The sequence below is a fragment of the Pimephales promelas genome, chromosome 4, assembly GCF_988280905.1.
Source record: "Pimephales promelas chromosome 4, fPimPro1.hap1.1, whole genome shotgun sequence".
Lineage (NCBI taxonomy): Eukaryota > Metazoa > Chordata > Actinopteri > Cypriniformes > Leuciscidae > Pimephales > Pimephales promelas.
The window spans coordinates 43,605,701-43,631,163 of record NC_142772.1 but is presented as its reverse complement, the minus strand read 5'-3'; the positions used below and the strand labels follow the sequence as shown (position 1 = coordinate 43,631,163).

The 25,463-nt window shown below is 34.8% G+C and overlaps 3 protein-coding genes across 3 annotated transcripts in view; 2 read left to right on the top strand and 1 right to left on the bottom strand.

Annotated features, from left to right (window-relative positions):
* The window catches only part of pole (polymerase (DNA directed), epsilon), a 36,847-nt gene extending 29,513 nt beyond the window's left edge, over positions 1–7,334 (top strand). Inside the window, exon 50 of the mRNA XM_039659438.2 lies at positions 7,208–7,334. The gene's annotated coding sequence lies outside the window, so the exon portion shown is untranslated. The remainder of the gene's footprint in view (positions 1–7,207) is intronic.
* Positions 1,680–8,724, bottom strand: p2rx2 (purinergic receptor P2X, ligand-gated ion channel, 2). Its single transcript, XM_039659440.2, has 12 exons — positions 7,898–8,724; positions 7,203–7,338; positions 6,906–6,977; positions 6,743–6,818; positions 5,889–5,985; positions 5,722–5,802; positions 3,973–4,111; positions 3,750–3,880; positions 2,832–2,922; positions 2,680–2,745; positions 2,381–2,458; positions 1,680–1,976 (listed from the first exon to the last, which is right to left on the bottom strand). The coding sequence occupies exons 1-12, from the start codon at positions 8,035–8,037 to the stop codon at positions 1,881–1,883; spliced, it is 1,203 nt and encodes a 400-aa protein (XP_039515374.1). The 5' UTR covers positions 8,038–8,724; the 3' UTR covers positions 1,680–1,880.
* A 14-nt stretch (positions 8,725–8,738) lies between these two features.
* On the top strand, positions 8,739–23,688 carry pes1 (pescadillo ribosomal biogenesis factor 1). Its single transcript, XM_039659731.2, has 15 exons — positions 8,739–8,898; positions 9,212–9,291; positions 10,487–10,640; positions 13,203–13,312; positions 14,711–14,882; positions 15,003–15,092; positions 16,998–17,114; positions 17,860–17,937; positions 18,030–18,119; positions 19,915–20,045; positions 21,075–21,200; positions 21,741–21,925; positions 22,009–22,142; positions 22,903–23,070; positions 23,372–23,688. Exons 1-15 carry the CDS (start codon positions 8,875–8,877, stop codon positions 23,450–23,452), a joined length of 1,740 nt encoding a protein of 579 aa, XP_039515665.2. The 5' UTR covers positions 8,739–8,874; the 3' UTR covers positions 23,453–23,688.
* The last annotated feature ends 1,775 nt before the right edge of the window (positions 23,689–25,463 follow it).

Genomic DNA, 25,463 nt, shown 5'->3' with positions numbered 1-25,463 from the left:
TAGTTAACATGAACTAACAATAGAGAGTATTTATTCGTTTTTGCTATCTTCTACAGCAACCTTGAGCTTGGAAAAGGCGATTTATAAATTAAAAATGTATTAATATACATTTCAACATTTACTAATGCATTGATGAAATCAAACATTGTATCTGATAGTATTATTTAATGGACCTGAGCTTACATGAACCATAGAAATGAACAGTGGTTTAGTAACTAACATTTACAAAGATTTATAAATACTGTAACAAATGCATTTTTTAATGTTAACTAATGACGCCTTAACTAAATACTTTTATTCAGCAAAGATGCATTAAATTGATAAAAAATACTTTAAATTAAACAAATAATTCTGTAAAAAAAAAAACATTATTTGTTACACAAACTGTTATCAACATTAACAGTAATACTAATTGTTTCTTGAGCAACAAATCAGCATATTCGAATGATTTCTAAAGGATCATGTGACACTGAAGACTGGAGTAATGATGCTGAAAATTCAGCTTTTACATTATAAATTAAAGTATATAAAAATACAAAAAGTTATTTTAAATTGTAATAATGTTTCACAAAAATCAGAAAAAAGATTTGAGTAAAAATTCAGCAATTAGAATGAGATTATTTACTTGTCTTCTAAATTGAAATAAAAAATAAGTGTTGTAATATATAAGAATGCAGTACAAACGGTTGCATAGTCCTGCTATTAGTTCATATTAGTCTGTTCATCCTCTTTAGCATCTGGTTTCAGTCTCTTGTCCTGTCTGGAGATGAGGTTTTATATGCACCCTTGGTCATTACTTAAAAGACTGATCCATAAACCTCAAATGTGTGAGCTGCCTAAGTCGATACGCTTCTATTAATCACATTTCGAGATCTGGGCAGACGCAATTTCTCTTCCCCTAAATTTCATTACTGTAACCAATATCTCAAGAGGAGTTGTTATCAGGTTAGCAGTGCGAGTGCTTCTCTTCGGAAAAACCATCTCATCTTTCCTTATGCAAGATGATTTTTGATGCATGTCGGCTCCCGGAAAAGAAGTGATTATTGGGAACAGATTGATCTTTTCAAGTACATAAAGTCACCATGTAATCAAAATTGACAATTCCTGTTTGTTTATATATATATATATATATATATATACCGGTATATATGTGTCTATATATACATATCGGTATATATATGTGCACATTTTTTTTTTTTTACTTTTCTGATGATGTGTTTACTGGCGTGAGGGTGGGACAACCTGTCACTCACATGAGATCCACCAATAGCAAAAGACCACAATGATCCAATCAAATCCAGAGGGATAAAATCAAGTCCATTCCTACATTTTTTTTTTTTTTCTTGTCCAAAAAGCTTTTTTTTTAATCACCGGGTAAGTTCTGTGCCAAACTTTAAATTTAAAGTGAAATCAAAATCCGTGATGTTTATTTTGTGGGATTTCTCTGAACACGCTATACCAAAGAACAATATTTGTTAATATTTTAACAGATCAAAATCAAATGCTGCTTTAGATCCTTTGGAAATCAAATCATGTGCCCCGTTTGTATGAGACACAATATTTAAAGAGTTTTGAAATAATGTCCCTTTAACATTTCATGCTCCATGACTGTTCAAACTAGGAACATACATGCAAACCTATGTAGATGAATTAAAAAAGCTAGCCAATTGTTGATCAGTGTTTAATATTTATTGAAGCGAAGCAACATATGTGGTTTTACATGTTTTTTGAAGCTTTTCTATATTCAGATATGGCATTTTGTGCTGTATTCCACACTTTTCTTTTCCTCAGACAGGAAAATATCCAATCCTTTAGGTAACGATATTGCACTATACTCTATATTAGGCATGGCATGCCGGATTTGGTGGTGGCAGGATGTTTTACAGTGGCACACCATCTGAGAGGTCAGAGTGGGTGGAGCCATAGCTTGTAAGCGTGAGGTCTGTTGTCATTGGCTGATTGGGTTGCTTGGAGGCCTGGTTAAACAAAATAGAAACAGCTTTTGATTAATCTGTGCAAGAAAAAGAAAATAATCAACCATCATGTTCCAACCTGGATGACTTTCTTTTTATATATATATTTCTGTTTTGTGCTCCATAGAAGAAAGAAAGTCAATGGTTTGGAATGGCATGAAGGCGAACAGATGATAATTAGAGAACATAAATATAATTTAATATAATAAAAATACTGCTGATACATTTATAGTGTGATTTTTGCCAAATTTAAAATTAGTCATTAGAAATATTATGGAAGCTTGTTTTCGCCACTGAATAATAAAAAAAAAAAGTAATTGCAAATTTTTACATACTACTATGAAAACGTTCTGCTTCATAAATTCACATTTAATCATTTTTTGAAATTTCCATCCTGCTTGACTTACATTATCAAACTTCTTATCACTGAAGACTTCATTCTTATCGATAAACGTCAGCATGATCCAGTCACAGATGATTGAGCACTAGACGAGAGAAAATCAGACATTTCCTAAGATCAAGCTTGAGGACAAGCTGTATATGTCCATAAATGCCACTTCCCCCCAGATCAAGCGCTTTGAGCGAAACCTGAGAATCATTCCCGTAATGCAATTTGCGAAGTGTTTATGTCTGCCATCACTGTCATTATCTCACACATTTTAACCCCATATAACCATGTTTTTATATGCATTCAGCAAAAACGTACAATTCCTACTGACGTCATGGCCGTGACCGTGTTGATGATAGTTGGAATCAGACTGAATCTTCCTGCCTGAAAGGAAATACATGTTTCAATATTAGGCGTATGTGCAGTCAGCATGTCAGACAGGCACTAATGTACTTCCTGTACGGTCTCACATGTCCATGAACAATGACATCCAGGCGAATCCCATAGGCTTTAATGAGTGTTCTGTACTCCACACCATCCTTATAGTAATATTTTGCAAACCTGAAAAGAAAAAAAAATACATATATATTGAGATACAGAGTTATTATCATAGAATAATGATGATACAACGTCTGGTTTGAAATTCAAGATCCTACTTTTGTCTTGAAATGAGACTGAATGCAGTGTGCAATGATGTTGAAAGCACACAAGTGAATTGTTAATAAAATTTTTATTTGAGTATTTGTTAAGTTCTGTACTTTCTGGGTCATTATTCCTAGGAAAGGAATATTTAGATTTAATTAATTGCATTGATTAAATTCAAAACAATGTGCGGATTAATGTGGATTATTATGTATCATTGTTATGTAGAATTAAATGAATTTTTATCAGCACTATTTACACATTAAATCTCTTTCAAATCAACTCAATATTTTTGTTTAGATTATAATTAATACTGTTCTGTTTTCTATTCGAATCTACTCATTTTAAATGGATAACTATTAAGAGTCTCGTTTATTAATATTTACTCAATACCAAACCTTGTGAAATTTAATTAATAATATTGCTTGTAATCTGTTGCCTCATTTTTATTGAGTAGATTTGGTGTATCTTTTCTTACAGTGTATGTGCCCAAACTAGATTACAAAGGACTATATAGTTTGCAAATGACATGATCACATAACGTAATGTTACATAACACATTTTAGGTAATGTATTCTGACTACTTTTTTGACCTAACTCGTTTATCATATCTGACAATCTTATTGAGAGCCTACCATATTGACAAGAAAGAAAATATTCCATAATGTTAATGATCAACTGATCATCAGTTTACTGTAAATGAAGAATTTCCAGTTAATTGTTCCAGCAGTTAATTTTAGGTGTACCTGTCGTAGTACCCTGAGCTGGGCAGGTTTTTTCTCATGTCCAGACTTCTGAATGAATATGTTGGAATGCACTTTGAGGCATCCACATCAAAATCACACTTCCAGTTAATTAACACGCCAATTATTCCGCCCTAGACACATCAACACATACATTAAACTTACTGTTGCGTAAAAATGCAGAAAATCTATTGGTATGCCTTTTGACAACAGACCGTATACATACCGTTCTGCAAAGTTCACTGAATTTCTCTCTAGCTTGCGCTGCGATGAAGCCCAAGCTGAACACTGGACAATAAGGGTTGGTCTCTGGGTGATAATGACACCGTAACAACTTCTTTGGCTTGTTTGGTTTGATATTGCCCCTGCAAAACACAGGCAATTTCACATTAGATCAAAAGATTTTTAAGAACAAGCAACACAAATTGATTGATAATAACATTAAAACGTGTATTTCCATCAAGAGGAGCATTCATTTTTGGTTAAAGGGATACTCCACCCAAAAATGAAAATTCTGACATCATTTACTCACCCTCAAGTTGTTGCAAACCTGTTTGAGGAACAACTTGAGGGTGTGTAAATGATGACAGGATTTTCATTTTTGGGTGGAGTATCCCTTTAAGATCTTGTATTGATAATGCAAGAGTCCAGCACTCTGTAAAATCTCCTCCAGCACATCCCAAAGACTTGATGGTAGTCATGTGATCATGGTGTTTTTACTCCTGCAAATAGTTTTTAGACTTCAAAATTCATAGAAGTTGTGTTCATTTGTGAAGATTTTCATGATGAACAGAATGTGTACAGTGTAAAAAATAAAACCGTATTTTTTACGGTAAAAAAACGGCAGCTGTGGTTGCCAGAACTTTACCGTTAAAAATACGGTGGGAACGTTAATGGTTTTACAGACTTAGCTTAAAATTTACAGTTATAAACCGTATTTAATTTTCTGATAAAATGCTGATTTACCAACCTTTTTAAAAAAAAATTGATATCTGTTTTGTACTATTGTAATTCACTGACAACTAACAGTCATCTCAGCATTGATGAGAGTTACATGAGCAATCAAAGCTCATAAAGAAACTGCACAGTGTCATTCACACAAACATTAAACACCATCATGGTAACACACATGAAATAAATAAAAAATGCAATAAACATTAATTTAACAACATTAAATGTAACATAAAACCCTAATGTACATAACTAATTAGAAAAAAAAACAAGGAAACTATGAGGAACTATAGTTATTTCAACAAAAATACATAAAATGTGAAGTGTCACAGGGAATTGTGGGAATGTCAATTTACGGTTTTTCACTGTAAATTATGCAATGAGTTGTTCTTTTTCACTGTCAAAAATTGTAAATTTAATGGTATTTTACAGTAAAATTATATCACACACTGTAAAAAAAATTTGGTTTAACTTAAAAAATTAAGTAACCTGGTTGCCTTAATTTTAAGTTCATTGAAATGGAAAAACTGAGATAATATAATGAAGGAGATTGATTTAATCATCAGAAACTCAAAATATTATGTTATTTGAACTACATAAATTATTTAAGTTGATTTGACTAAAGAAAAAATGTTGCGATTACAAATCATGAAAATATATTTTTTTTACAGTGGTTATTTACCATAGTATGGAAACTTTCTGTTAACCAATTAACAGTTTTGCACTGTAGCATTTTTACAGTCTTTTACCGTTAAAATTATTATTATACCATACGATTAATTTTTACAGTGTAAGAAACATTCACTGTTGCTGGTCACAGAGCTTATTCCCTACAATAATCCAAAAGCCAATGGAAAAATCCTATTGGGTTTTTCTAGAGGGAACCTGTGTGATGCTAATTTACGAGTTGGCCTAAAAAATATGCCACTCTATATACACAATTCACATTCACATTTTGGTAAAATGTTAAAAAGCATTGTGGCTTTGGATAAACATCGTCTGATTTTGAAACTCATAACCGTACCTCAGAACTTTAAACTTTGGGAAATGGATGGCATTCTTTATGAACACTGTGAAATTAATGGCTTTTTCCAAAGCTGGTTCCCTGTGGAGACAGGAAAAAAAAAAAAAAACGTTTTAGTGCATTTCTCTGCTTGATTTTGGACTTATAAATGAATAAAAGCGCAATACCTGACAACAGCATATTCCTCAATGGGACACCAGGTTTTGATCTCACAAGTCTTGAATGTGTAGTTGTAGTATGGTATACACCGTCCTGTTCTTTGGCCTAATCAAAAACAAGTTCACAAGTTGATATATTTATATCAATGTTGATATGTTCATATTCAAACTATTCTGAGACTTGCTGAAATGGTTTGGTATTTATATTTATACAGTGGGCCATCAACTGAAATTTTTTTTAAATTAATTAGTTATCAAAGTTTTAATTTTAAATTTCGATTTGGATTTAAACACACAAATAATAATTTTGTGCTGCAGTTTTATATAGATTATAGCAAATTCTGACTGTCATCTACATTTTCTTTTTTTCAATGTTGATTTTTTTTGTAAGAATCGAAAGAAGTTTAATATTAAAGTCAGCATTAAACGGAAGTTGCGATTGTCTTTTCTTTCCTATTGTGATGATTGCAACAAGTGTAAACAAGAAAAAAAAAACTTGATTTTGTCCATCAGGAATTATTTGGATAGTTGTGGTTTGCTATTGGTGGATTTCATGTGAGTGACAAGTTGCCCCGCCCCCTCTCGCCAGTAAACACGTCATCAGAGAAGAGCGGAGATGCACAAGGAAAGTTATTCTGCTTAAAGATTACGTGGAAATATTAATAAAAAAATAATACACAGATACATTATTTATTATAAATACTGGAAAATTCCAATTTAAAAAATCCATTTTGATTTCATGGTGACTTTAAACTAGTCATCTCAGGTTTTTGGACCCCACTGTTTGCAAGTATGTATGTATCCATTTTTTATGTTTGAATTATGTGCTGTATGTATGTATGTATTATGAATGTAAACCTCACCATGACCATCAAAATCACTTTCCCCTTGAGCACAGTCAGAATCTTTTGTGCAGTTTGCATTGGGAACACTGTAATGCTGAAAAAGCACAGAAGAAAAAAAATTGCTGTTTGACTCAGATCAACCATTCCAACCAAATACTTTGTATTTAGTTTTTGCTCTCACCTCGGCACATGTGCCCTGTGTCTGATCACGCGTCACTTCTCTTCTAAGAATTGTACTAATGACATCACCACCCTGTGCATAAAGAGATATGTTTATTTCTGATCAATTTACAACCAATTACTATAATGCTGACCAAGAATATATATTATGACCTAGCAGGGAAAATATGATTTATTCACTTTACAGTATCTGAAGTAATAAAGGCTAAATGGTCTGCCCTGAAAGTTTTCTTTAAGTAAAAAAAAATGTTGTGAATGTATGTACAGTTTATTCTTTTTTTTTTTTTTGGCCCCTTACCTCAGATGGTCTGACATATTCTGTGGTGTCCTGAACGAAGTCTCCCAGCATGGCCACACCTCTCATCTCAGTGTACACCGAGCTCTCTGGACGCGTCTCAGTCTCCTGATATGCTTTCTGACTGATAAATACATACCTGCACACATAAAACATAACAGAAATTATTTGCAGACTTTAAAAACAAAACACCTTCATGGGTATAACAGAATAAATGCTGCATTAACTATAAGATTAACATTAAAAAGATAAAACATATTCAAAGATATAAATGAAAATGCAAAAATCAAAACTATAAATTCACAGAATGTATTATTCTGTAAATCAGATATGAATAACCATAAGAACAACTAAGGTGTCATAATTAGATTTGACATTTCATAATATTTATTTATGGATGCATTAATTTCTATATCACTTATTTGCTATTGACATTTTTGTTGCATTTCTATTGCATATATTTTGTCTTCTTCAAGATGCAAAAAAAAAAACTAATCCGGTCCTTTAGGCAAAGGTTTATATTACTAACTCAAGAGACATTGAAATGACTCTATTTTGAGTTTCCATGTTGTTGTTCTGCAGTTTTCTACCTTATAATAAAGATAATTTATGACCAATTTATAAAAGTATACATTTTGTATAGTAAAAAGTATAAATTCTTTAGTTAAAAACAGAGACAGAGGAAAGTAGATTCTTACCAAATGAAATATGTGATCACCAGGAACTGCACAGCTCTGTATATGACCCCTAGTTTTCTGTCCTTCACCACCATAACTTGTGGAGTCTCATAGTCCCAAAAACCCAGGAAAAAGTCTTTAAAGAATTCTAGACAGCCCATTTTTTATAAATTTCCTTGTTCCTGCAAAATGAATGTCTTAATCGTCACCGTCCACCGCTGAACTGATGCTGTGTATCGTGATACCCTTTCTGTACTACAGCTCTCTCTCTCCTCCTCCTCCTCTCTCACCCTGAAATGGTAGCATTGTCCTTTTTTCTGTGGTTAAATCCCTATGGGTTTAATATTGATTTGATTATGATAATGTTTACTATTTTATTGAAAGAATTCAGATTTGTGTAATTCCACTAAAGCTTAGGCAAAAGCAAACTTGATGATGAGGTACAATGTCCCTTTGCTGCATAACAAGCATTTATATAAAGGTAATTTATGATAGATAGATAGATAGATAGATAGATAGATAGATAGATAGATAGATAGATAGATAGATAGATAGATAGATAGATAGATAGATAGATAGATAGATAGATAGATAGATAGAACAAATACTATACATAAGCCTACATTTGACCACATTATTCAATTTAGCCTATATTGTGTTATAGCCTCGGATATTGTTCATTTATGCCTTAGATAAAGATATATTGGTTATTTAAATTAACATATAAACATAATATGTATAGTATAGTAATATTTCACATGCAGTTATTACACAGAAGTATTCTATCACTACACGACACGGTCATGCATTTCTATTCAGGCATTTCTGCGGGCGCACCCAATTCAGGGGTCCTACCGTCTCAGCCGCCTGACGTCACACAAAACACGTGTTTTCGGAAGAAGCACGTTACTACTGGCTCTGATCTGGGATCTCTTTACGGTTTTATTGCAAAAGGGTTTTATTTTAGGTTTTGTCGAGTGGAAATACCATCCGCTGTAATGGGTGGATTACAAAAGAAAAAGGTAAGGCAGCGATTCGGACCAAAACTGTCGATAAACAAAACATGTGTTGATAAACGCAAGGCCCTGCAGACGTGTGTGCTTAAACGCATTATACTGCATACATCTAACATTTTAAATATGCATATCTATAATAAACATATGTATGAAGATCTACAGCATAATTGTGATTTAATTTTTCAGCTGTTTGCTGCTTTGCTTGAAGAATTTAATAAGGGTTCTTAAGCCTAATTCATCATAAGATCTGACACACAGTGTAAATGGGTCTTTAAACGAGTCATGTCAGAGCACTAACCTGTAATTTGTTTTTGTGTAGTTTGAGAGTGGATCAGCCACTAACTACATCACCAGGAATAAAGCCCGCAAGAAGCTGAGTCTGAGTCTTGCTGATTTCAGGTTAGTTAATAAAACAAAGCATCAGAATTAACGAAATGTTTAATGCTGACGTTGTGGTCATTTTACATTCAATATTATATAACTGTATAGTGCATATAGAATGTCACATGCTTTATTCAGCAGTATGTACTTTGCAGTGTTTTTCAACTGATTTTTAACTAGCTTCTAAATAAAAACTAAATCTATGTGTTGATGTTTTTGAAATCGATTGGACACACAAAGTGTAATATTTGTTGGACATACAAAGATAATATTAAGCCTGTTTATTTTGCCATCTTCTCAACTATACAAAACTTAAGTTAATTTTATATATAAGTGTAACATTAGTGAACTTAGTACACAACTACGTTTTTCACTTGTACTGCAACTACAAGTGAAGTAAGTATACTGTACACTGATAGTTTACTAGTCAAATACACTTTTTTTAGTTTATGAAAATACACTTTGAAATATACTCTAAGTAAACTACAGTAGTTTAATTCTGCAAGTATACTTGTAAGTAAAATTAACATCATGTAGCTTACTATTTATATATAATTTTTGCACTTGAAGTATACTACTATGTTCCTATTTAGGTAATTTACTATACTTGATGTATAGCTTTAACTCTACTTTGGTATATTCATATGTACACTAACTAGTGGACTATCCTTCACAAAATTCACAAACTCAGAATTCGGAAAAAAATCTGTTTTCATTATGAATCAATATTTTCAAACAATGTAAGCTGATAAGACTGCATGTAAAACTATGTGAAAAAAGTATTTTACAGGTTACTCAACAAAAGAGCAAACACAACTACAAGCCAAGTATACTGAGAATACTATTTATACTTAAGTATATCTCAATAAAAAAGATTGAATACAAGTAGTCTATAGGCCAAAATATACTTAGATTTTTCTGTCAGTATAAGTCATGTTTACTTAAGTGTAATTTTAAGTATATCTAATAAAATTACTTAAAAGGTAGACTGAAAGTATGATTAATTTTAGTTTTAAAAGAAGTATATTTAATTACACACTTATAAACTTATTTTGTAAGGGCAGTTATGCATATAGTTAGCTTTATCATTTTAATGTTTCTTCCTTGGTGTTATTTATAAACCACAGATGTGTGTAGTACTGTAACCTACTCTTTCATATTAATGCATTTAATACAATTCATTGTGAATTAATACATGCATCTCATTTTATAGGCGATTATGTATATTGAAAGGAATCTATCCTCATGAGCCCAAACACAAAAAGAAGGTCAACAAGGGCTCGACAGCTCCTAGAACCTTCTACCTGCTGAAAGACATCCGCTTCCTCCTTCACGAGCCCATCGTTGGCAAGTTCAGAGAGTACAAGGTGAGAACTCTGGGAAAGCTAAATGCTAAATAAGGGTGCGTTCACGCTTGTAGTTCGGTTTGCTTGTTTTTTTTGGTCCGGATCATTTAGCTTGGTGTTCACAGTGGCACAGGGATGTGTTCACAACCTAATTGGTCGATTTCGACCAGCTGAGAACTCGTGAAGAGCTTATAAAATGTGTAAAGGAGTCAAAAAGCAGCAGAAATCCCTCCGTCACACAAGCGATCTGCTGCAAGGAGACGTGGTTCTGATGCCTGTCCCGAACTGTGATGGGCAACATCGTGACTGTGACAATAAAAATGCGTATACGCTTCAGCATTCTGTCCTTTTTAGGGTCGCATCTGGTGACATCACATCCTGTTTTTGCTTTGTTTAAATGTCTTTGCTCCATGTTGCATTCATATTTCTGTCGAAACACACAGGAGTTCATTTGGAAGTAGTAACAGGATAGATTTGAGTGTCATTGTTTGTCTGGAGCAACTCTTGCTTGTACATACTCTTCTGTACTGTTAATTTTTTGTTCTTCCTTGTCTGTTTGTCGCCTTAGCATTATTTTGCTTCATTTCATCTGATAAGAAGTCATCCACTTTATACATCGCATTTTGGGGGCTTAGCAATGAAGGGAGCGGTGTGTTAGCTAGGGCTGGGGTAAACGATTATTAACTAAATGATTAGTTGGGCAATTATTTTATTGATTAGTCGACTAATTGGGCAACTTATATAATGAAATTTTTTTTTTTTTTTGCTGCTCGATTAATAATAAAACATATTGTGGTTTGACTTGTCGAGACTGTTTTCCAAAGATGGCTCCTGTCTGTATACACGAAGTGAACTGTCTTTATAAAGTAACTTCTTATTAAATGGTCTGTACCAATGTTGTAGTCGAGACCACCTCACTCGAGTCGTGTCCGAGTCGAGACCGAGACCAGAGAGAGTCGAGTCCGAGTCAAGACCGAGTCCATAGAGAGTCGAGTCCGAGTCGAGTCCAAGACCAGAGATGGTCGAGTCGAGACCGAGACCAGTAAGGGTTGATTACCTAATTTACTTTTATTTACTTAGAGAAATCCTTTTTTTATTTTACTGAATTTACTTAGAGTTTAAAAAATATGATCAGTTTAGGGTGAAAAGGCCACATAGTAGGTGGTGTTAAAAGTAATTTTATTACAATTTTTCATGCGCAGTTGCGCACTAGAAAATCACCAATCACTGGGCGTGTCAATCAATTTAAAGAAATATTTTATTAACATACATTAATAATCATGAAAAATATTTTGAATTGAACTCGAGTGGACTCGGGAATAAGTCCGAGTCCTAAAAAAAAATTTGTTCGAGTACGAGTCAATTCCGAGTCCAAATGCACACGAGTCCATGACAAGACCAAGACCATTAAAGGGTTAGTTCACCCAAAAATGAAAATTAAGTCATTAATTACTCACCCCCATGCTGTACCAACCCCGTAAGACCTTCGTTCGTCTTCGGAACACAAATGAAGATATTTTTGATTAAATTTGAGAGCTGTATAACTACCACATTGGCTCCGGAGGGACTGCCTCTTGACGGCCCAGAAAGTCAATGAAGAAAATGTTTAAATATCCCAAGTGACTACCGTGGCTCAACTATATGTTTATCAAGCGACGCGAATACTTTTTGTGCGAAAAAACAAACAAAAATAACGAGTTTATTCGACTATTTCTTTTCTTCCTTGTAGGCCAGAACGAGACTTCCTTATAGATTTCCACGACGCATGCGCGAGAATTACGATCTGAAGTAGTGTAAGCTGGTGTAAGCAGATCGCAAATCTCGCGCATGCGTCGTGGAAATCTAAGGAATTCTCGTTCTGGCCTACAAGGAAGAAAAGAAATAGTCGAATAAACTCGTTATTTTTGTTTGTTTTTTCGCACAAAAAGTATTCGCGTCGCTTGATAAACATATAGTTGAGCCACGGTAGTCACTTGGGATATTTAAACATTTTCTTCATTGACTTTTTGGGCCGTCAAGAGGCAGTCCCTTAGGAGCCAATGTGGTAGTTATACAGCTCTCAAATTTAATCAAAAATATCTTCATTTGTGTTCCGAAGACGAACGAAGGTCTTACGGGGTTGGTACAGCATGGGGGTGAGTAATTAATGACTTAATTTTCATTTTTGGGTGAACTAACCCTTTAAAATATGGTCTCGAGACCGAGTCCGAGTCTCGAGTACTACAACACTGGTCTGTACACTTACAAAGTTCTCAATGCTTCGTTTTGCATGTGTGGACCCTCATTATGTTACTGTATTAGTGTGGGGCTATTTTGAGTTTTTGGAGATAAAACTCTTTACATTTGATTATCATGAAAACAAATCCCGGAGAACGGTCGACTAGGTACCAATGTGTTATTAGACCAAAGGTTCATTTTGCGCCGGAGTTCTCCTTTAATAAATCATCAGTGTTAAATCAGATCTTTTTTTATACTTAAGGCTGTTATAGCATTGAATTAATTTCTTTTGATCGACTAGTAGTAACTTATTATTTGCACTCCCTCAGACCGCCTGTGTACTCACTGTGTGTTACTGTATTTTAGATTTTTGTGCGTAAACTGCGGAAGGCTTATGGCAAGGCTGAGTGGGGTGGAGTGGAGAGACTGAAAGACAACAAGCCTGTGTACAAACTGGACCACATCATCAAGGAGAGGTGAGTGGGAATGCAGTGCTGTGTGTTGGCCTGCAGAGGACGCACATCAACTCTCTGGCTCAACAACAACAACATGCTGTGTGTTCAGACAGTGTTATGTGATAAGCACCTATTTGTGTCCAAACACTGTTGTAAGTCTGGAAAGAGTCTCTCAGCCCCTGTCGACAAAACAGATCAGTTGTGAGAAATCCAAAAAGTCAAATAAGAATATGATACTTTAATTATCTTGGCCCGACTCACTGTAGACTGTTTGTCTCTTCATCCGTCCTTCTGCCTCTGTTTACCACTGTTGCATCAGCAGGAATTGGGAAGTTTTTATTTATTTATCCCCCAAGTAGAACATCCACTATTGACAAAAGTTTGGGGTGGGTAAGATTTTTAATTTGACAAAATGGTAATACTGTGAAATATTATTACAATTTAAAGTGATCTGTTTGAACGTATTTTAGTGTCACAGGATAATTTCCTATTATCAGTGTTGAAAACTTTTGTGCTACTTATTTTGAATGGAAACAATGCAGTTTGTTTTTTTTTGGTTCAGGATTCTTTGATGAATAGAAAGTTCAGAAGAGTAGGATTTGTTTGAAATAAATCTTTTATATCATTATAAATGCCCTTACTGCCGTTCTTATTTTATCCTTGCTGAATTAAATTATTCATTTCAGGGCTGTCAAACGATTAATCGCGATTACTCTCATCCAAAATAAAAGTTTGTGTTTACAATACATAATATATGTGGGTGCACTGTGTATAATTATTTTGTATATATTTGTATGTGTGTGTGTATATATATATATATATATATATATAAATACACACACATGCATGTATATTTAGGAAATAATTATTAATTATATATAAAATATTTATATTTATTTATAAAATAAATTATATATAAATCTACATACAGTAGATACATGAAAATATTTCTTAAATATATGCATGCATGTGTGTGTATTTATATATATAAAATATTTATACACAGTGCACCCACATATATTATGTAAACACAAACTTTTATTTTGGATGCGATTAATCGTGATTAATCGTTTGACAGCCCTAATTAAATTCTTTCAAAGGAAAAAAACAAACAAACAAAAAACATTGTTACTAATATGACTGGGCAAATTTTGCAATACTACAATAAAGACATTGGGCTCGTATTAGAAATTGAACTAGAAAATACTATGAAATAGCTTGACAAATGCATCTACTTGAGTGGGGAAATTTCCAAAACTGTTAGTTAAACTTATTTTACCATAACTTGTCAGATCTTCAATATAATCTGCCACCATACATACCTTTCACTGCCCTGCCACATTGATCAACTTATTTTTTTTCTTCTATTTTGCTATATTCTCCTTGTGTATGGTTTATAAAATAAGTTTGTTTTTCCAGATATCCCACGTTCATTGATGCTCTTCGAGATGTAGATGATGCCCTCTCTATGTGTTTCCTGTTCTCTACATTTGCTCGCACGGGAAAGTGCCACGTTCAGACAATTCAGCTGTGCCGGAGACTCAGTGTCGAGTGGATGAACTACATTATCTCCTCACGCTCCCTGAAAAAGGTGTTGTATTACATTTGCTAAGAGTGAAAAATGTGCATTTAAAAAAAAAATATATTCATTAATGTAATAGTCTATTATCAATCACTTCTCTGACTCTTTATGATTTATTTTTTCCTTCAGGTTTTCCTTTCCATTAAGGGCATTTACTACCAGGCAGAGGTTTTGGGGCAAACCATCACATGGATCATACCGTATCAGTTTGCCCATGATGTGAGTATAAAAAAGTTGATTTTCCCGCCCTATTTGACTGAAGCACCACACATGAAAAAACTTGAAGCAGATTTAAAATAGTGACATTAATATTTAGAGAGAAGGACACATTGAAATTAATAGAGATAAAGACGTTTATAATGTTACAAAAGATTTTAGTCTGAAATAGATGCTGTTCTTTTGGACAATAATTATGGAAAACAATGCATGGCAGTTTCCACAAACAAATTTCAGCATTGATAATAATTATAAATGCTTCTTGAGCAGAAAATCAGCATATTAGAAGCATCACACTGAACACTGGAGTAATGATGCTGAATTTTCAGCTATGAGGTCATGTAATTGACATTTTATAATATATTCAAATAGAAAACAGTTATTTTAAATTGTGATAATATTTCACAATATTACTATTTTAACCATTATTATGAGATTTCGATAAGAGGCTTCTTTCAAAAACGATTAAAAAATCGTACAAGCTTTTGAACAGTAAGGGTATGTTGTTACTATTTGTTAAGTTAAATAGACTAATGAGCAACTGAAATTTTTTGTAGAAATTTTGTGATCTGTGTTATGGAATTATTAAACGTTGGTGTCATTATCATATTGCTGTTGTTACCTGTTAAAATCATTGATCACCTGGGTCAGTGTCTTACTATGATGGAGTATTTTGGATGCTGAGCAGAGTATGTGAGCGGAGTGGAGCGGCAACAATTTCCCCTCCACGCTCCAAGCATTATATAATCACTCCGCTCCAGCTCCGCTCCGGGTTCACCATTTACCGCTCCCGCTCCACTCCTCGCTCACTGATATCAGAAACACCGCTCCGTGTTCGCTCCCCAAGGAAATTCCGAATAAAGTATTTAAGTATGCTTTAAAATCTCACAAAATGTCTCCTCATCATAATAGATACATAGGCATAGTAAATAAATAAAAAACAACGTTAGGAGAATAGTTGCAATGTTGTTTATTGGATTTGGATAGTGTGCAAACTTTTCCTATGACATGCTATGCTTATTACAGGTTATCAGCATTATAAATTAAATATCATTGCTGCTTTTTGCAGAGCACATTTTGTTTGGAAAGAAGAAAATAACTACGTTTTCATCAGTTATTTATCTACGGGTCGCTACATTTCTCACAGATTCATGCTCATTTAAAATCAAATACTGACAGATAGCCGACTGTATGATTACATTTGTTTGAATGCAATGCATTAGTGAGAAAGCGATTGCGTTGGTGAATAAGTGTTACCTGTTTAAAATGTGCTTTTCCCCGCCCGATCCAGCGCCCCATCTCATGAAAGTGCGTAGGCTATCTATATTTTATTTCTCGTGGGCATAGCCTACGATACGCACTTAATGGCAAGAACGCACTTCACACCCATCCTAACCAAGGGGTTTAGTGTGCGTCATTTGCACGCACAAACAATTTTTTGGCATATAGGCCTAATAATAGGCACGAGAAATAAAATGTGTGCTATAGATTCGCACTTTCATGAGATCGTGGTGCCCGCTCATATTCAGTACAGGCTTGATAACTATAACCTCCCGCAGCCACTCATGTCCATCGGCGTCATCATAACCCTCACATTTTTTTCTGATTTGAGTGATCCATCTGTATCATGCTAGCGTAATGTGTTTAACACGTGAATCCTTACTAAAAATGCAGTTCTATAATGAGCCGTTGGCATGAATTGTCCTCGTGATAGAGCGGTAGTGGAGCGCGCTCGGAGCGAGTGAAAACCACGACGCTCCGACTTTAAAAAAATCCGCTCCGCGCTCCATTCAAAATCATGCCGCTCCACTCCTCGCTCCGCTCCCACTCCACTCCGCTCACATACTCTGATGCTGAGCTCTTTCATGATGACTGTTTATATAACACCCCTGTCCCTGTTTTCCTCAGCACCCTACAGATGTGGACTACAGAGTCATGGCCACATTTACAGAATTCTACACAACACTGCTTGGCTTTGTCAACTTCCGTCTTTACCAGACTCTCAACCTCGTCTACCCGCCAAAGGTATCAAATGTGCTTCCTTAAAAGGGATAGTTCACTTTGAAATACATTTCTTGTATGTTTCAGCTTACCTCAAGGGCATCCAAGATGTAGGTGTCTTTATTTCCACAGTACTTTCAATTTTGACCTTTTTAGGTCAAACCGTTTTTATATAACGCTGGTCTATGGTCACCACCTCAAAGAGCATGCGCAGAGAAGTCCAAATTAAATGTAAGTACGCATTGATTGCCTAAGACACGAAACGAGCGGTTTGTGTGAGAAAATCAGTATTTATATCGTTTTTACCTCTTGTTATCACAGCCACAAAGCACCCGCGCCCTCAGATCATTTGAACGTGGCTGTGGTTACAAGATGTGAAATGTTATAATACTGTTCGTTTTCTCACACAAACCGCTCGTTTCGTGTCTTAGGCCGTCAATGTGTACTTACATTTACGAGTCATTAAATCATGTTTAATTTGGACTTCTCTGTGCATGCTCTTTGAGGTGGTGACCATAGACCTCCATTATATGACTGACAGACAAGAACGGTTTGACCTAAAAATATCAAAATTGAAAGTACTGCGGAAACAAAGACACCTACATTTTGGATGCCCTCGAGGTAAGCTAAAACATAGCATATGTTTGTTTTTGTTTTGTTTTTTTCAAAGTGAACTATCCCTTTAAATGCTTTTATATTATGCAGTAGCAGAATTCCATTTTTCTTCCAGTTGGGAATTGACGCTCTCTCTATTTTTTTTCCATGTTAGCTTGATGGACAAGGAGAGATCAATCTCAAATCAGAGTTTGAAGAAGATTATGCCCTGAAATCAGAAAGCTATACTGAGGTATAAGACTAGTTTCTGTTTATATATCAACATGAACTTGTGCCAAACATTACAGTACGTTTACTGACTTGCCTCTTTACATCTCCCTCCAGAAACTGTCAGCACTGAGTGCCAGTCTGGCCCGTATGGTCCCATCAGCGGAGGAGGAGGAGACCGAACTGGACCATTTCCCTATTGAAGGGGTGAGCGAGTGACGGCTGTATTCATTTTTAAGGAATGTCACTGTGAGGAAATTTTCCCACCGGTTAATAAACATGTGACAACACCGTTGTTACCGATTCACCAGGAGGTGGGGTTTCGTAGAGGATTTGCTTTGCCTCTATCAATTCAACCCACTTTGTGTTGTTGCACTATCGATACTAGTATATGTAAATGAACAGTGTTTACTCGTTCTCCATGTTACCCAGACTGAAAAATTCGCATGTATTTGTCAACCAAAGTGTGCCGAATGGATGTATTTTGCGTCATGATTTTTGACATCTCCTGGGCTTTCGTGAAAACAACAGATTATACTTCTACATTTTTGTACATTTTTGTATTTTGTGTATTCATTCAGATTTGTTCATAGTAGTTTAATTCAAAATAGTGTCTATAAACAGAGGTTTTCAGGTTTTCCCTCACGGCGTTCTCTGTATTTTTCCGGAAACTGAAAGTAAATCACTACTGCTAAATGTTTACTCTTTGAATTCGATACCAGTCGAGTTTGCTAAGTAGTGTTTCCTACTCAAGCAAGGCTCTATTTGTTAAGCTTATAGTAGACTGGGAGTGGCAATGGACAGTAACATATCCAGTACATTGTGGGTGTTGAAGTTTTCTTAAAGCTACACTGCGTGATTTTTTTTACCCCCATCTAGCGGTGAAAAGGTATATGATCATCCAGTGAATATTAGTTTCTGTTCCTCACAATTCCGATTTCCTTTTAACTCCTACGGTGGCCAATGTAGTCCAAGATTAACATGGCTTCCAGTTCAACCTCGTCCATGTGTGTTAACTCAAACGTAAACGCGAAAGGCGAAGCTTGAATTAACGGGTCTGTCCCTCTTTGGCTACTGTACTTTCAAGATGGAGGGGCAACATGGCGACCGACATTAGAAACCCTTACCCGTATGTATTTTCAATGGCATATTATACACTCACGAGAATACTTTATTACTTGAACGAAGTAAATATACATTAATAAGCACATATATTTTTGAAAGAACTAAGTGTTTTTAGATAAGAATAAACTAAAAGAGTTAAACAGTGTAGCTTTAACTAATTGGCAAAAGGGAAGACCACAGCCTTGTTTCTGTTTTCTCTTGTCAGGTACGTAGCAACGATTGAATTTTTTTTTTTCGTCTTTCTACCACATAGGCAGTCAAGTTTTATTAAATGTCTATTTTGCCAACGGTGAATGACCCCTTTAAAACCTGTACACTTATTAAACTGATTGTACAATTATATTAATGACGTTATTATTTAGACCTAAAATAGCTTAAAAAATAGTTTGAGCAAGACATGAAAACATGATTCAAAGTTTTTTTAATTTAATAACTAATAAAAACGTTATTTGTAGAGCCCCTTTCATAAAACGCAGCTCAAAGTGGTCCACAGGTCAGAATATAGACCGCATTTAGCAGAGCTGTATTGTAGCAAACTCAAAGCCGTCAGCTTCCTCTCAGCTTGCTAAAGCTCACGTGGCCTCTAATTAATATATGGTTCAAGTTCACTAAAAGAAAGTGTCACAAGATGCTTGTTATTTAGTCACACATCACAAGACGTCAATGAGTCAGTGAAGCATTTAACCCGTGGTTTGATTAATTGTTGTTTTGGACGGGCCTCATATCCTCATGTTTCATGTTCACTGAGGGAGACTGTTGCTATGGTTACACGGTGAAGGTGTTAAAAAAACATTCTGATGAAACCAGCGTGACTGCAGGTGAACTTAGTCCTCATTATTTAATGCAGCTTTATTAATATATGTGCTTTCATATACAGGAAGACCTGGAGAAGATGGAGGTGAGAGAGAAGATGGAGCAGGAGCAGATCAAACAGAAGAAGTTCTTCGAGGGCCTGAAGTTTTTCCTAAACAGAGAAGTTCCCAGGGAATCGCTGGCTTTTGTGATCAGGTGTGACACGCCAGCTCATATTTATCACACGTCGTTCTATATATGGCACTTTTCTTAAATAGGGTACAAATTGGTGTTGTTGTTGCTTTTTCAAATGAATGAAGACACAAATCCCATGTTTCAGAGAGGTATTAGATATTTTTGATTATCTAGTAAAATTAACATAATATTAATCATGTTAATAATATAATATTAATTAATATTTGCATTTGTCCCATCTCTGGTTTTCGTTTTCTCAAATGTATGCAGCCATACGAATCATGCTATAATATCATAATTGTGACAGTTTAATTGATATTCAGCTCACTGTAGAAATATAAAATTTTTAATTATCTAATTTTAACTAACAAATCATGTAATGTTTGTTTAGCTGTTTCTCACACTGTTGCAGCGTAGGATTTTCCTTTTCTGAAACATCTTTTGTACAGCTTGGTATAATATATAGGAATCATTGAATTTTCTCTACTTGTATTCATCAAGCTCAACTATTCAACCCTATAATCAAAGTTATTGTAATTCTAAAAAGTTATCTAATCAATATTTTTTCTTTAAATTATAGAAAATATAATTTTATCAATAACTAGTAACTACAAACAACCATTTGCTACCAAACTACATTAATACATATATATTTATATATTTATTTATAAATATATATGTATGTATATGAATATATATATATATATATATATGTATATATATGATTTTAAAACTATGTGTGTGTATATATATATATATACGAATTTTAAATATATATATATATATGTGTGTGTGTGTGTTATATATTAGTTTATTACAAAAAACGCAAAAGCTAAAAAAAATAGGTTTTAAAATTGCAAACCTTGCATAGAAAGTTTTTTACAAAGTCCCTATTTGTGGAAAGTGCCATAAGTTTACAGTGTGATTGGTTTTACTCTGTGATTTACAAGTAACTGTTCCTAGATGTGTGTGTTTCTAAGGCTATAGTATGTGTAGTTTGCACCAAATGAGGTGTTTTTGTCTCGTATAAGAATGTCTTCCATTGTGCAGGTGTTTCGGCGGAGAGGTGTCCTGGGATAAATCACTGTGCATTGGCAGCACATATGATGCCACAGACGAAACGATCACACATCACATTGTGGACAGACCCAGCATTGACAAACAGTATATCAACAGGTCTGACACCAACTCTCTCTCATTGTATGCATAATAATCAGGGCTTGATATCAACTTTTTTGCCCACCAGCCACTGTGGCTAGTGGTTTTCCAAAGTTACTAGCCACTCAGCATTTTCTCTGGCCACAATTTTGACTGATACCATGAGGAAAAACTGCCATATAGATATTTTTTAATATCTCATAATTTGGCAGCAGGTAAATTAGGCTGCTGTCACTGTAATACCCCATTATACTGTTACACATGCATATTTTTTCTCAACTATGTACTTTCACTTAAAACATAACTGACTGTGTTTTCTGAATACTCACCAAGACTGGTATTTTTACATTTTGTGTGTTTTGACTGTTTATGCTCAATTTAGTACTGTGAGTCGGCTTTACATACACACTACATTGCACTTAGTTTATAATTTCAGATGCCTTTTTAAAATGCAACAATTGAAAATAAGAATTATATAGAAAATGATTGGCGGGTGTTAACATCAAACCCTGATAATAATGTATATTCTTGTACTTAATGCATTTCTCATCCTTGCAGGTACTACATCCAGCCCCAGTGGGTGTATGACTCTGTCAACGCAAAGATGCTGTTACCCGTAGAGGAATACTTCCTGGGAGTTACACTGCCGCCCCATCTGTCACCATTCGTGGAGGAGACTGAGGGAGATTACGTGCCTCCCGAGAAGCTCAAGCTCATGGCCCTGCAGAGAGGAGAGAAGCCACGTGAGGGCTTTTGCCATAAGATTTTGATATGATTACGTGTGAATGTTGAGTGATTGTTGACTTCAAAAATGGACTCTTCACAGAAACGGAAGACGACAACGAGGAGGAAGAAGAAGAGGATGAGGAGGAGGAGGAGGAAGATGATCAAAGTGAGGAAGATGAGGCTGAAGATGAGGCAAATCTAGCTGAAATGGAGGAGAAGAGATCTCGGGGAAAGGTAAGATAGTTTTAAAGGAATAGTTCACTTTGAAATTAATTTTTGGTGTGTTTTAGCTTACCTCAAGGGCATCCAAGATGTAGGTGTCTTTGTTTCCACAGTATTTTCAATTGATATTTTTATGTCTGTCAGTCATATAATGGAGGTCTATGGTCACCACCTCAATAGCATGCACAGAGAAGTCCAAATTAAACATGATTTAATGACTCGTAAATGTGGCCTAAGACATGAAACGAGCGGTTTGTGTGAGAAAACGAACAGTATTTATAACGTTTTTACCTCTTGTAACAGCCACAAAGCGCCCACACCCTCAGATCACTTGGACGTGGCTGTGGTCTCAAGAGGTAAAAACGATATAAATATTGTTCGTTTTCTCATACAAACCGTTCGTTTCATGTCTTAGGCCATCAATGTGTACTTACATTTACGAGTCATTACATCATGTTTAATTTGGACTTCTCTGTTCATGCTCTTTGAGGTGGTGACCATAGACCTCTATTATATGACTCGGACAAGAACGGTTTGACCTAAAAATATCAAAATTGAAAATACTGTGGAAACAAAGACACCTACATCTTGGATGCCCTTGAGGTAAGCTAAAACGTATCAAAAATTAATTTCAAAGTGAACTATCCCTTTTAAAATTTTGCAGTTTCGCTTTTTGACACCATTGACTCGGAAACTATGCACTTATAAGTAACATTTAACCCATCATGTCAGACGAAGTGTAAAAGTTTGTCATGTGCTGGTTCTCCTTCAGAGCTTGTCAGTAAAGGTGACTCCTGGGAAAGCCAAAGCAGAGGACCGTAAGCGAGCCGCAGAGGAGGAGAAAGCAGAGGAGAAGAGGCTGGCCATCATGATGATGAAGAAGAGAGAGAAATACCTCTATGACAAGATCATGTTTGGCAAGAAGAGAAACGTCAGAGAGGTAAGCCTGCGTAGAAATAGTTGTCGGGTACCATTTTACAATTGGATATGCTCTCTTTTGTGAATAATTTAAAGTATTGTACAGAACTAAACCCATTTAACATTATTTTATGCAGTAAGATAAGTCTATGATGTTGAAAATGTGTTTTGGTTAATGGTTAAACGTGTAAATGTAGAACTAATTAAGAGCAGTGGCTGTGAAAGACCTTTTAAAAGGTGCTTGACCTACATTTGGCTCATTATTTAAGCTCCAGTGACCTTGAACGACTTTGTTCATGAATCTAATGCACCCTTTCCAACAGGCTAACAAGCTAGCTGCTAAGAGGAAAGCCCATGATGATGCCAGCAAGGAAGACAAGAAGAAGAAAAAGAAAAAGTGCTGAAGGACTGATTTGTATATGTGTTAAAGTGCTTTTTCCCTCTCTGTGAGGAGACTTGGAGGAGTGTTTCAACTCCTTGCATCATTTAATGGGGACTGTACTCGAGTCACTGAACTCGATGTCATTTTCAGTGACTACCGAGCTTTCATTCTGCATTTCTTGTCTGTCTTTGTGTTGGGCCTAACTTTGATTGACACATTTCTAATAAACAAAAGAAGATTATTATTATCTTAAATGAATTCATGTTTCATTTCTTTTGTTTCGTGTGAAATTGTACTAGCTGGGATAACGAACTCCTGACTACAAGCTGGTATGACAGTATTGTAAGTACAACCCCGAATCCGGAGAAGATGGGACATTTTGTAAAATGCAATAAAATCAAGAATTTGAGATTTGTTCATTCTCTTGAACCTTCACTCTTAGAAGAAATGGTTCTGTTTAGAACCAGAAATAGTTCCATCCCCCGCTTCATATATGGAACTCCAAAATGGTTGTATATAGAACCATTTTTTTTTTTTGGTAAAAGGTTCTATTGGCCAAGTATAGAACCCAGAGGAACCCTTTTTTAAGAGTGTATAGAACCTTTTAGGGGTTCCAAATACATAGCGCTGACAGAACCTTTTCTTCTAAGAGTGTTTTCAGATTTTTTTGCACGGATCAACTTAAAGTAGTTCACTTTAAAAAAAACTTTTGCTGATAATTTGCTCACCCCCATGTTATCCAAGATGTCCATGTCTTTCTTTCTTCAGTCGAAAAGAAATTAAGGTTTTTGTTGAAAACATTCCATTGGGTGCCAAACGGTTCAAGGTCCAAATGAGGGTTTAGAAACCAATTTAATTAAATGAGATTTCAAAAAAAAAATGTATACTATACTATAATAAAATATATAAAACTTATAAACTGGTAAGATGTTTAGAAAAAATAAATTAATATTATAAACCATTATTTTAAAAGTTTTGGGAGGGTAGATTTGATAGTTTTTTTTTTTTCTATTAAACTCTTGAGTTAAGATGCATTAAATTTAATGAATTTTAACAGTAAAGACTGTTTATAGACTTTGTATTGCTACAAAAGATCAATTGTAAATAAATTCCATTCTTTTGAACTTTATATAAATCAATCCTGGAAAAGGTTTCCACAAAAATGTGAAGCAGCATCACTTTTTTGATTATTAAGCATGTTTCTTTAGCACTGGATGTTTCTGATCATTTGACTCGAGTAATAGCTGCTGAAAATTCAGCTCTGATCACAGGATTAATTATAATAATATATATATATATTTTTTTGTCTCACCCTTAGACTTCTGAATGGTAGTGTGCTTGCAAATCACATCAGATGGCCAAGTGAGTTTTGTTCTGTTATCAGATTGTAGTTTTCAAAGCAAGTAAAATTTGCATTTACGGACATTGTTGCCTATTTTGCACTAAGTGAGTGATCTCTTCGGGATCAAATTGTCTACAGGTTGGCATTAAAACGTGAATAACAAGGCGTTTTTCTTATCTCTCTTTATTTGAATAAACCTTTTGTTTGACTTTGTTTAGTTTCTGGTATAAATAGGATTTGATACCCAGGGGCAAACAAGTGTAGTTTTTTATTACATGTTCCCGGGAGCACTCACATTGTCAAATTCTAAACTAGGCTAGGCTACTTCCAATTCCCTAAGGACTCTACTCTAACACATTCATTTAGGCTACAACATAATGTGGCTTTCTTTCAACATGAGGGTTTTAGAACTGAATGTTCCCTGCAAAGTTTTGGTTTGAACTCCAATAAGACCATTTGAGATTTTTACTCAGGTCACTAAATTCAGACTAGCCGTTAAGCCGTAAACCTTGAGGGGGAAAAGTGGCTCACGGGGAGAATGCCACACAAAGTATTTGAAACAATCCCTTAAAGCGTTATCTCAAATCATTATAAAAACGAAATTTTTTGCAATTAATCCAGCAGAGTTCGACGTTTTACTTTGAATATTATCTGTAGGCTATTTTTGAATGGACGATCTGAGCTCGCGAAC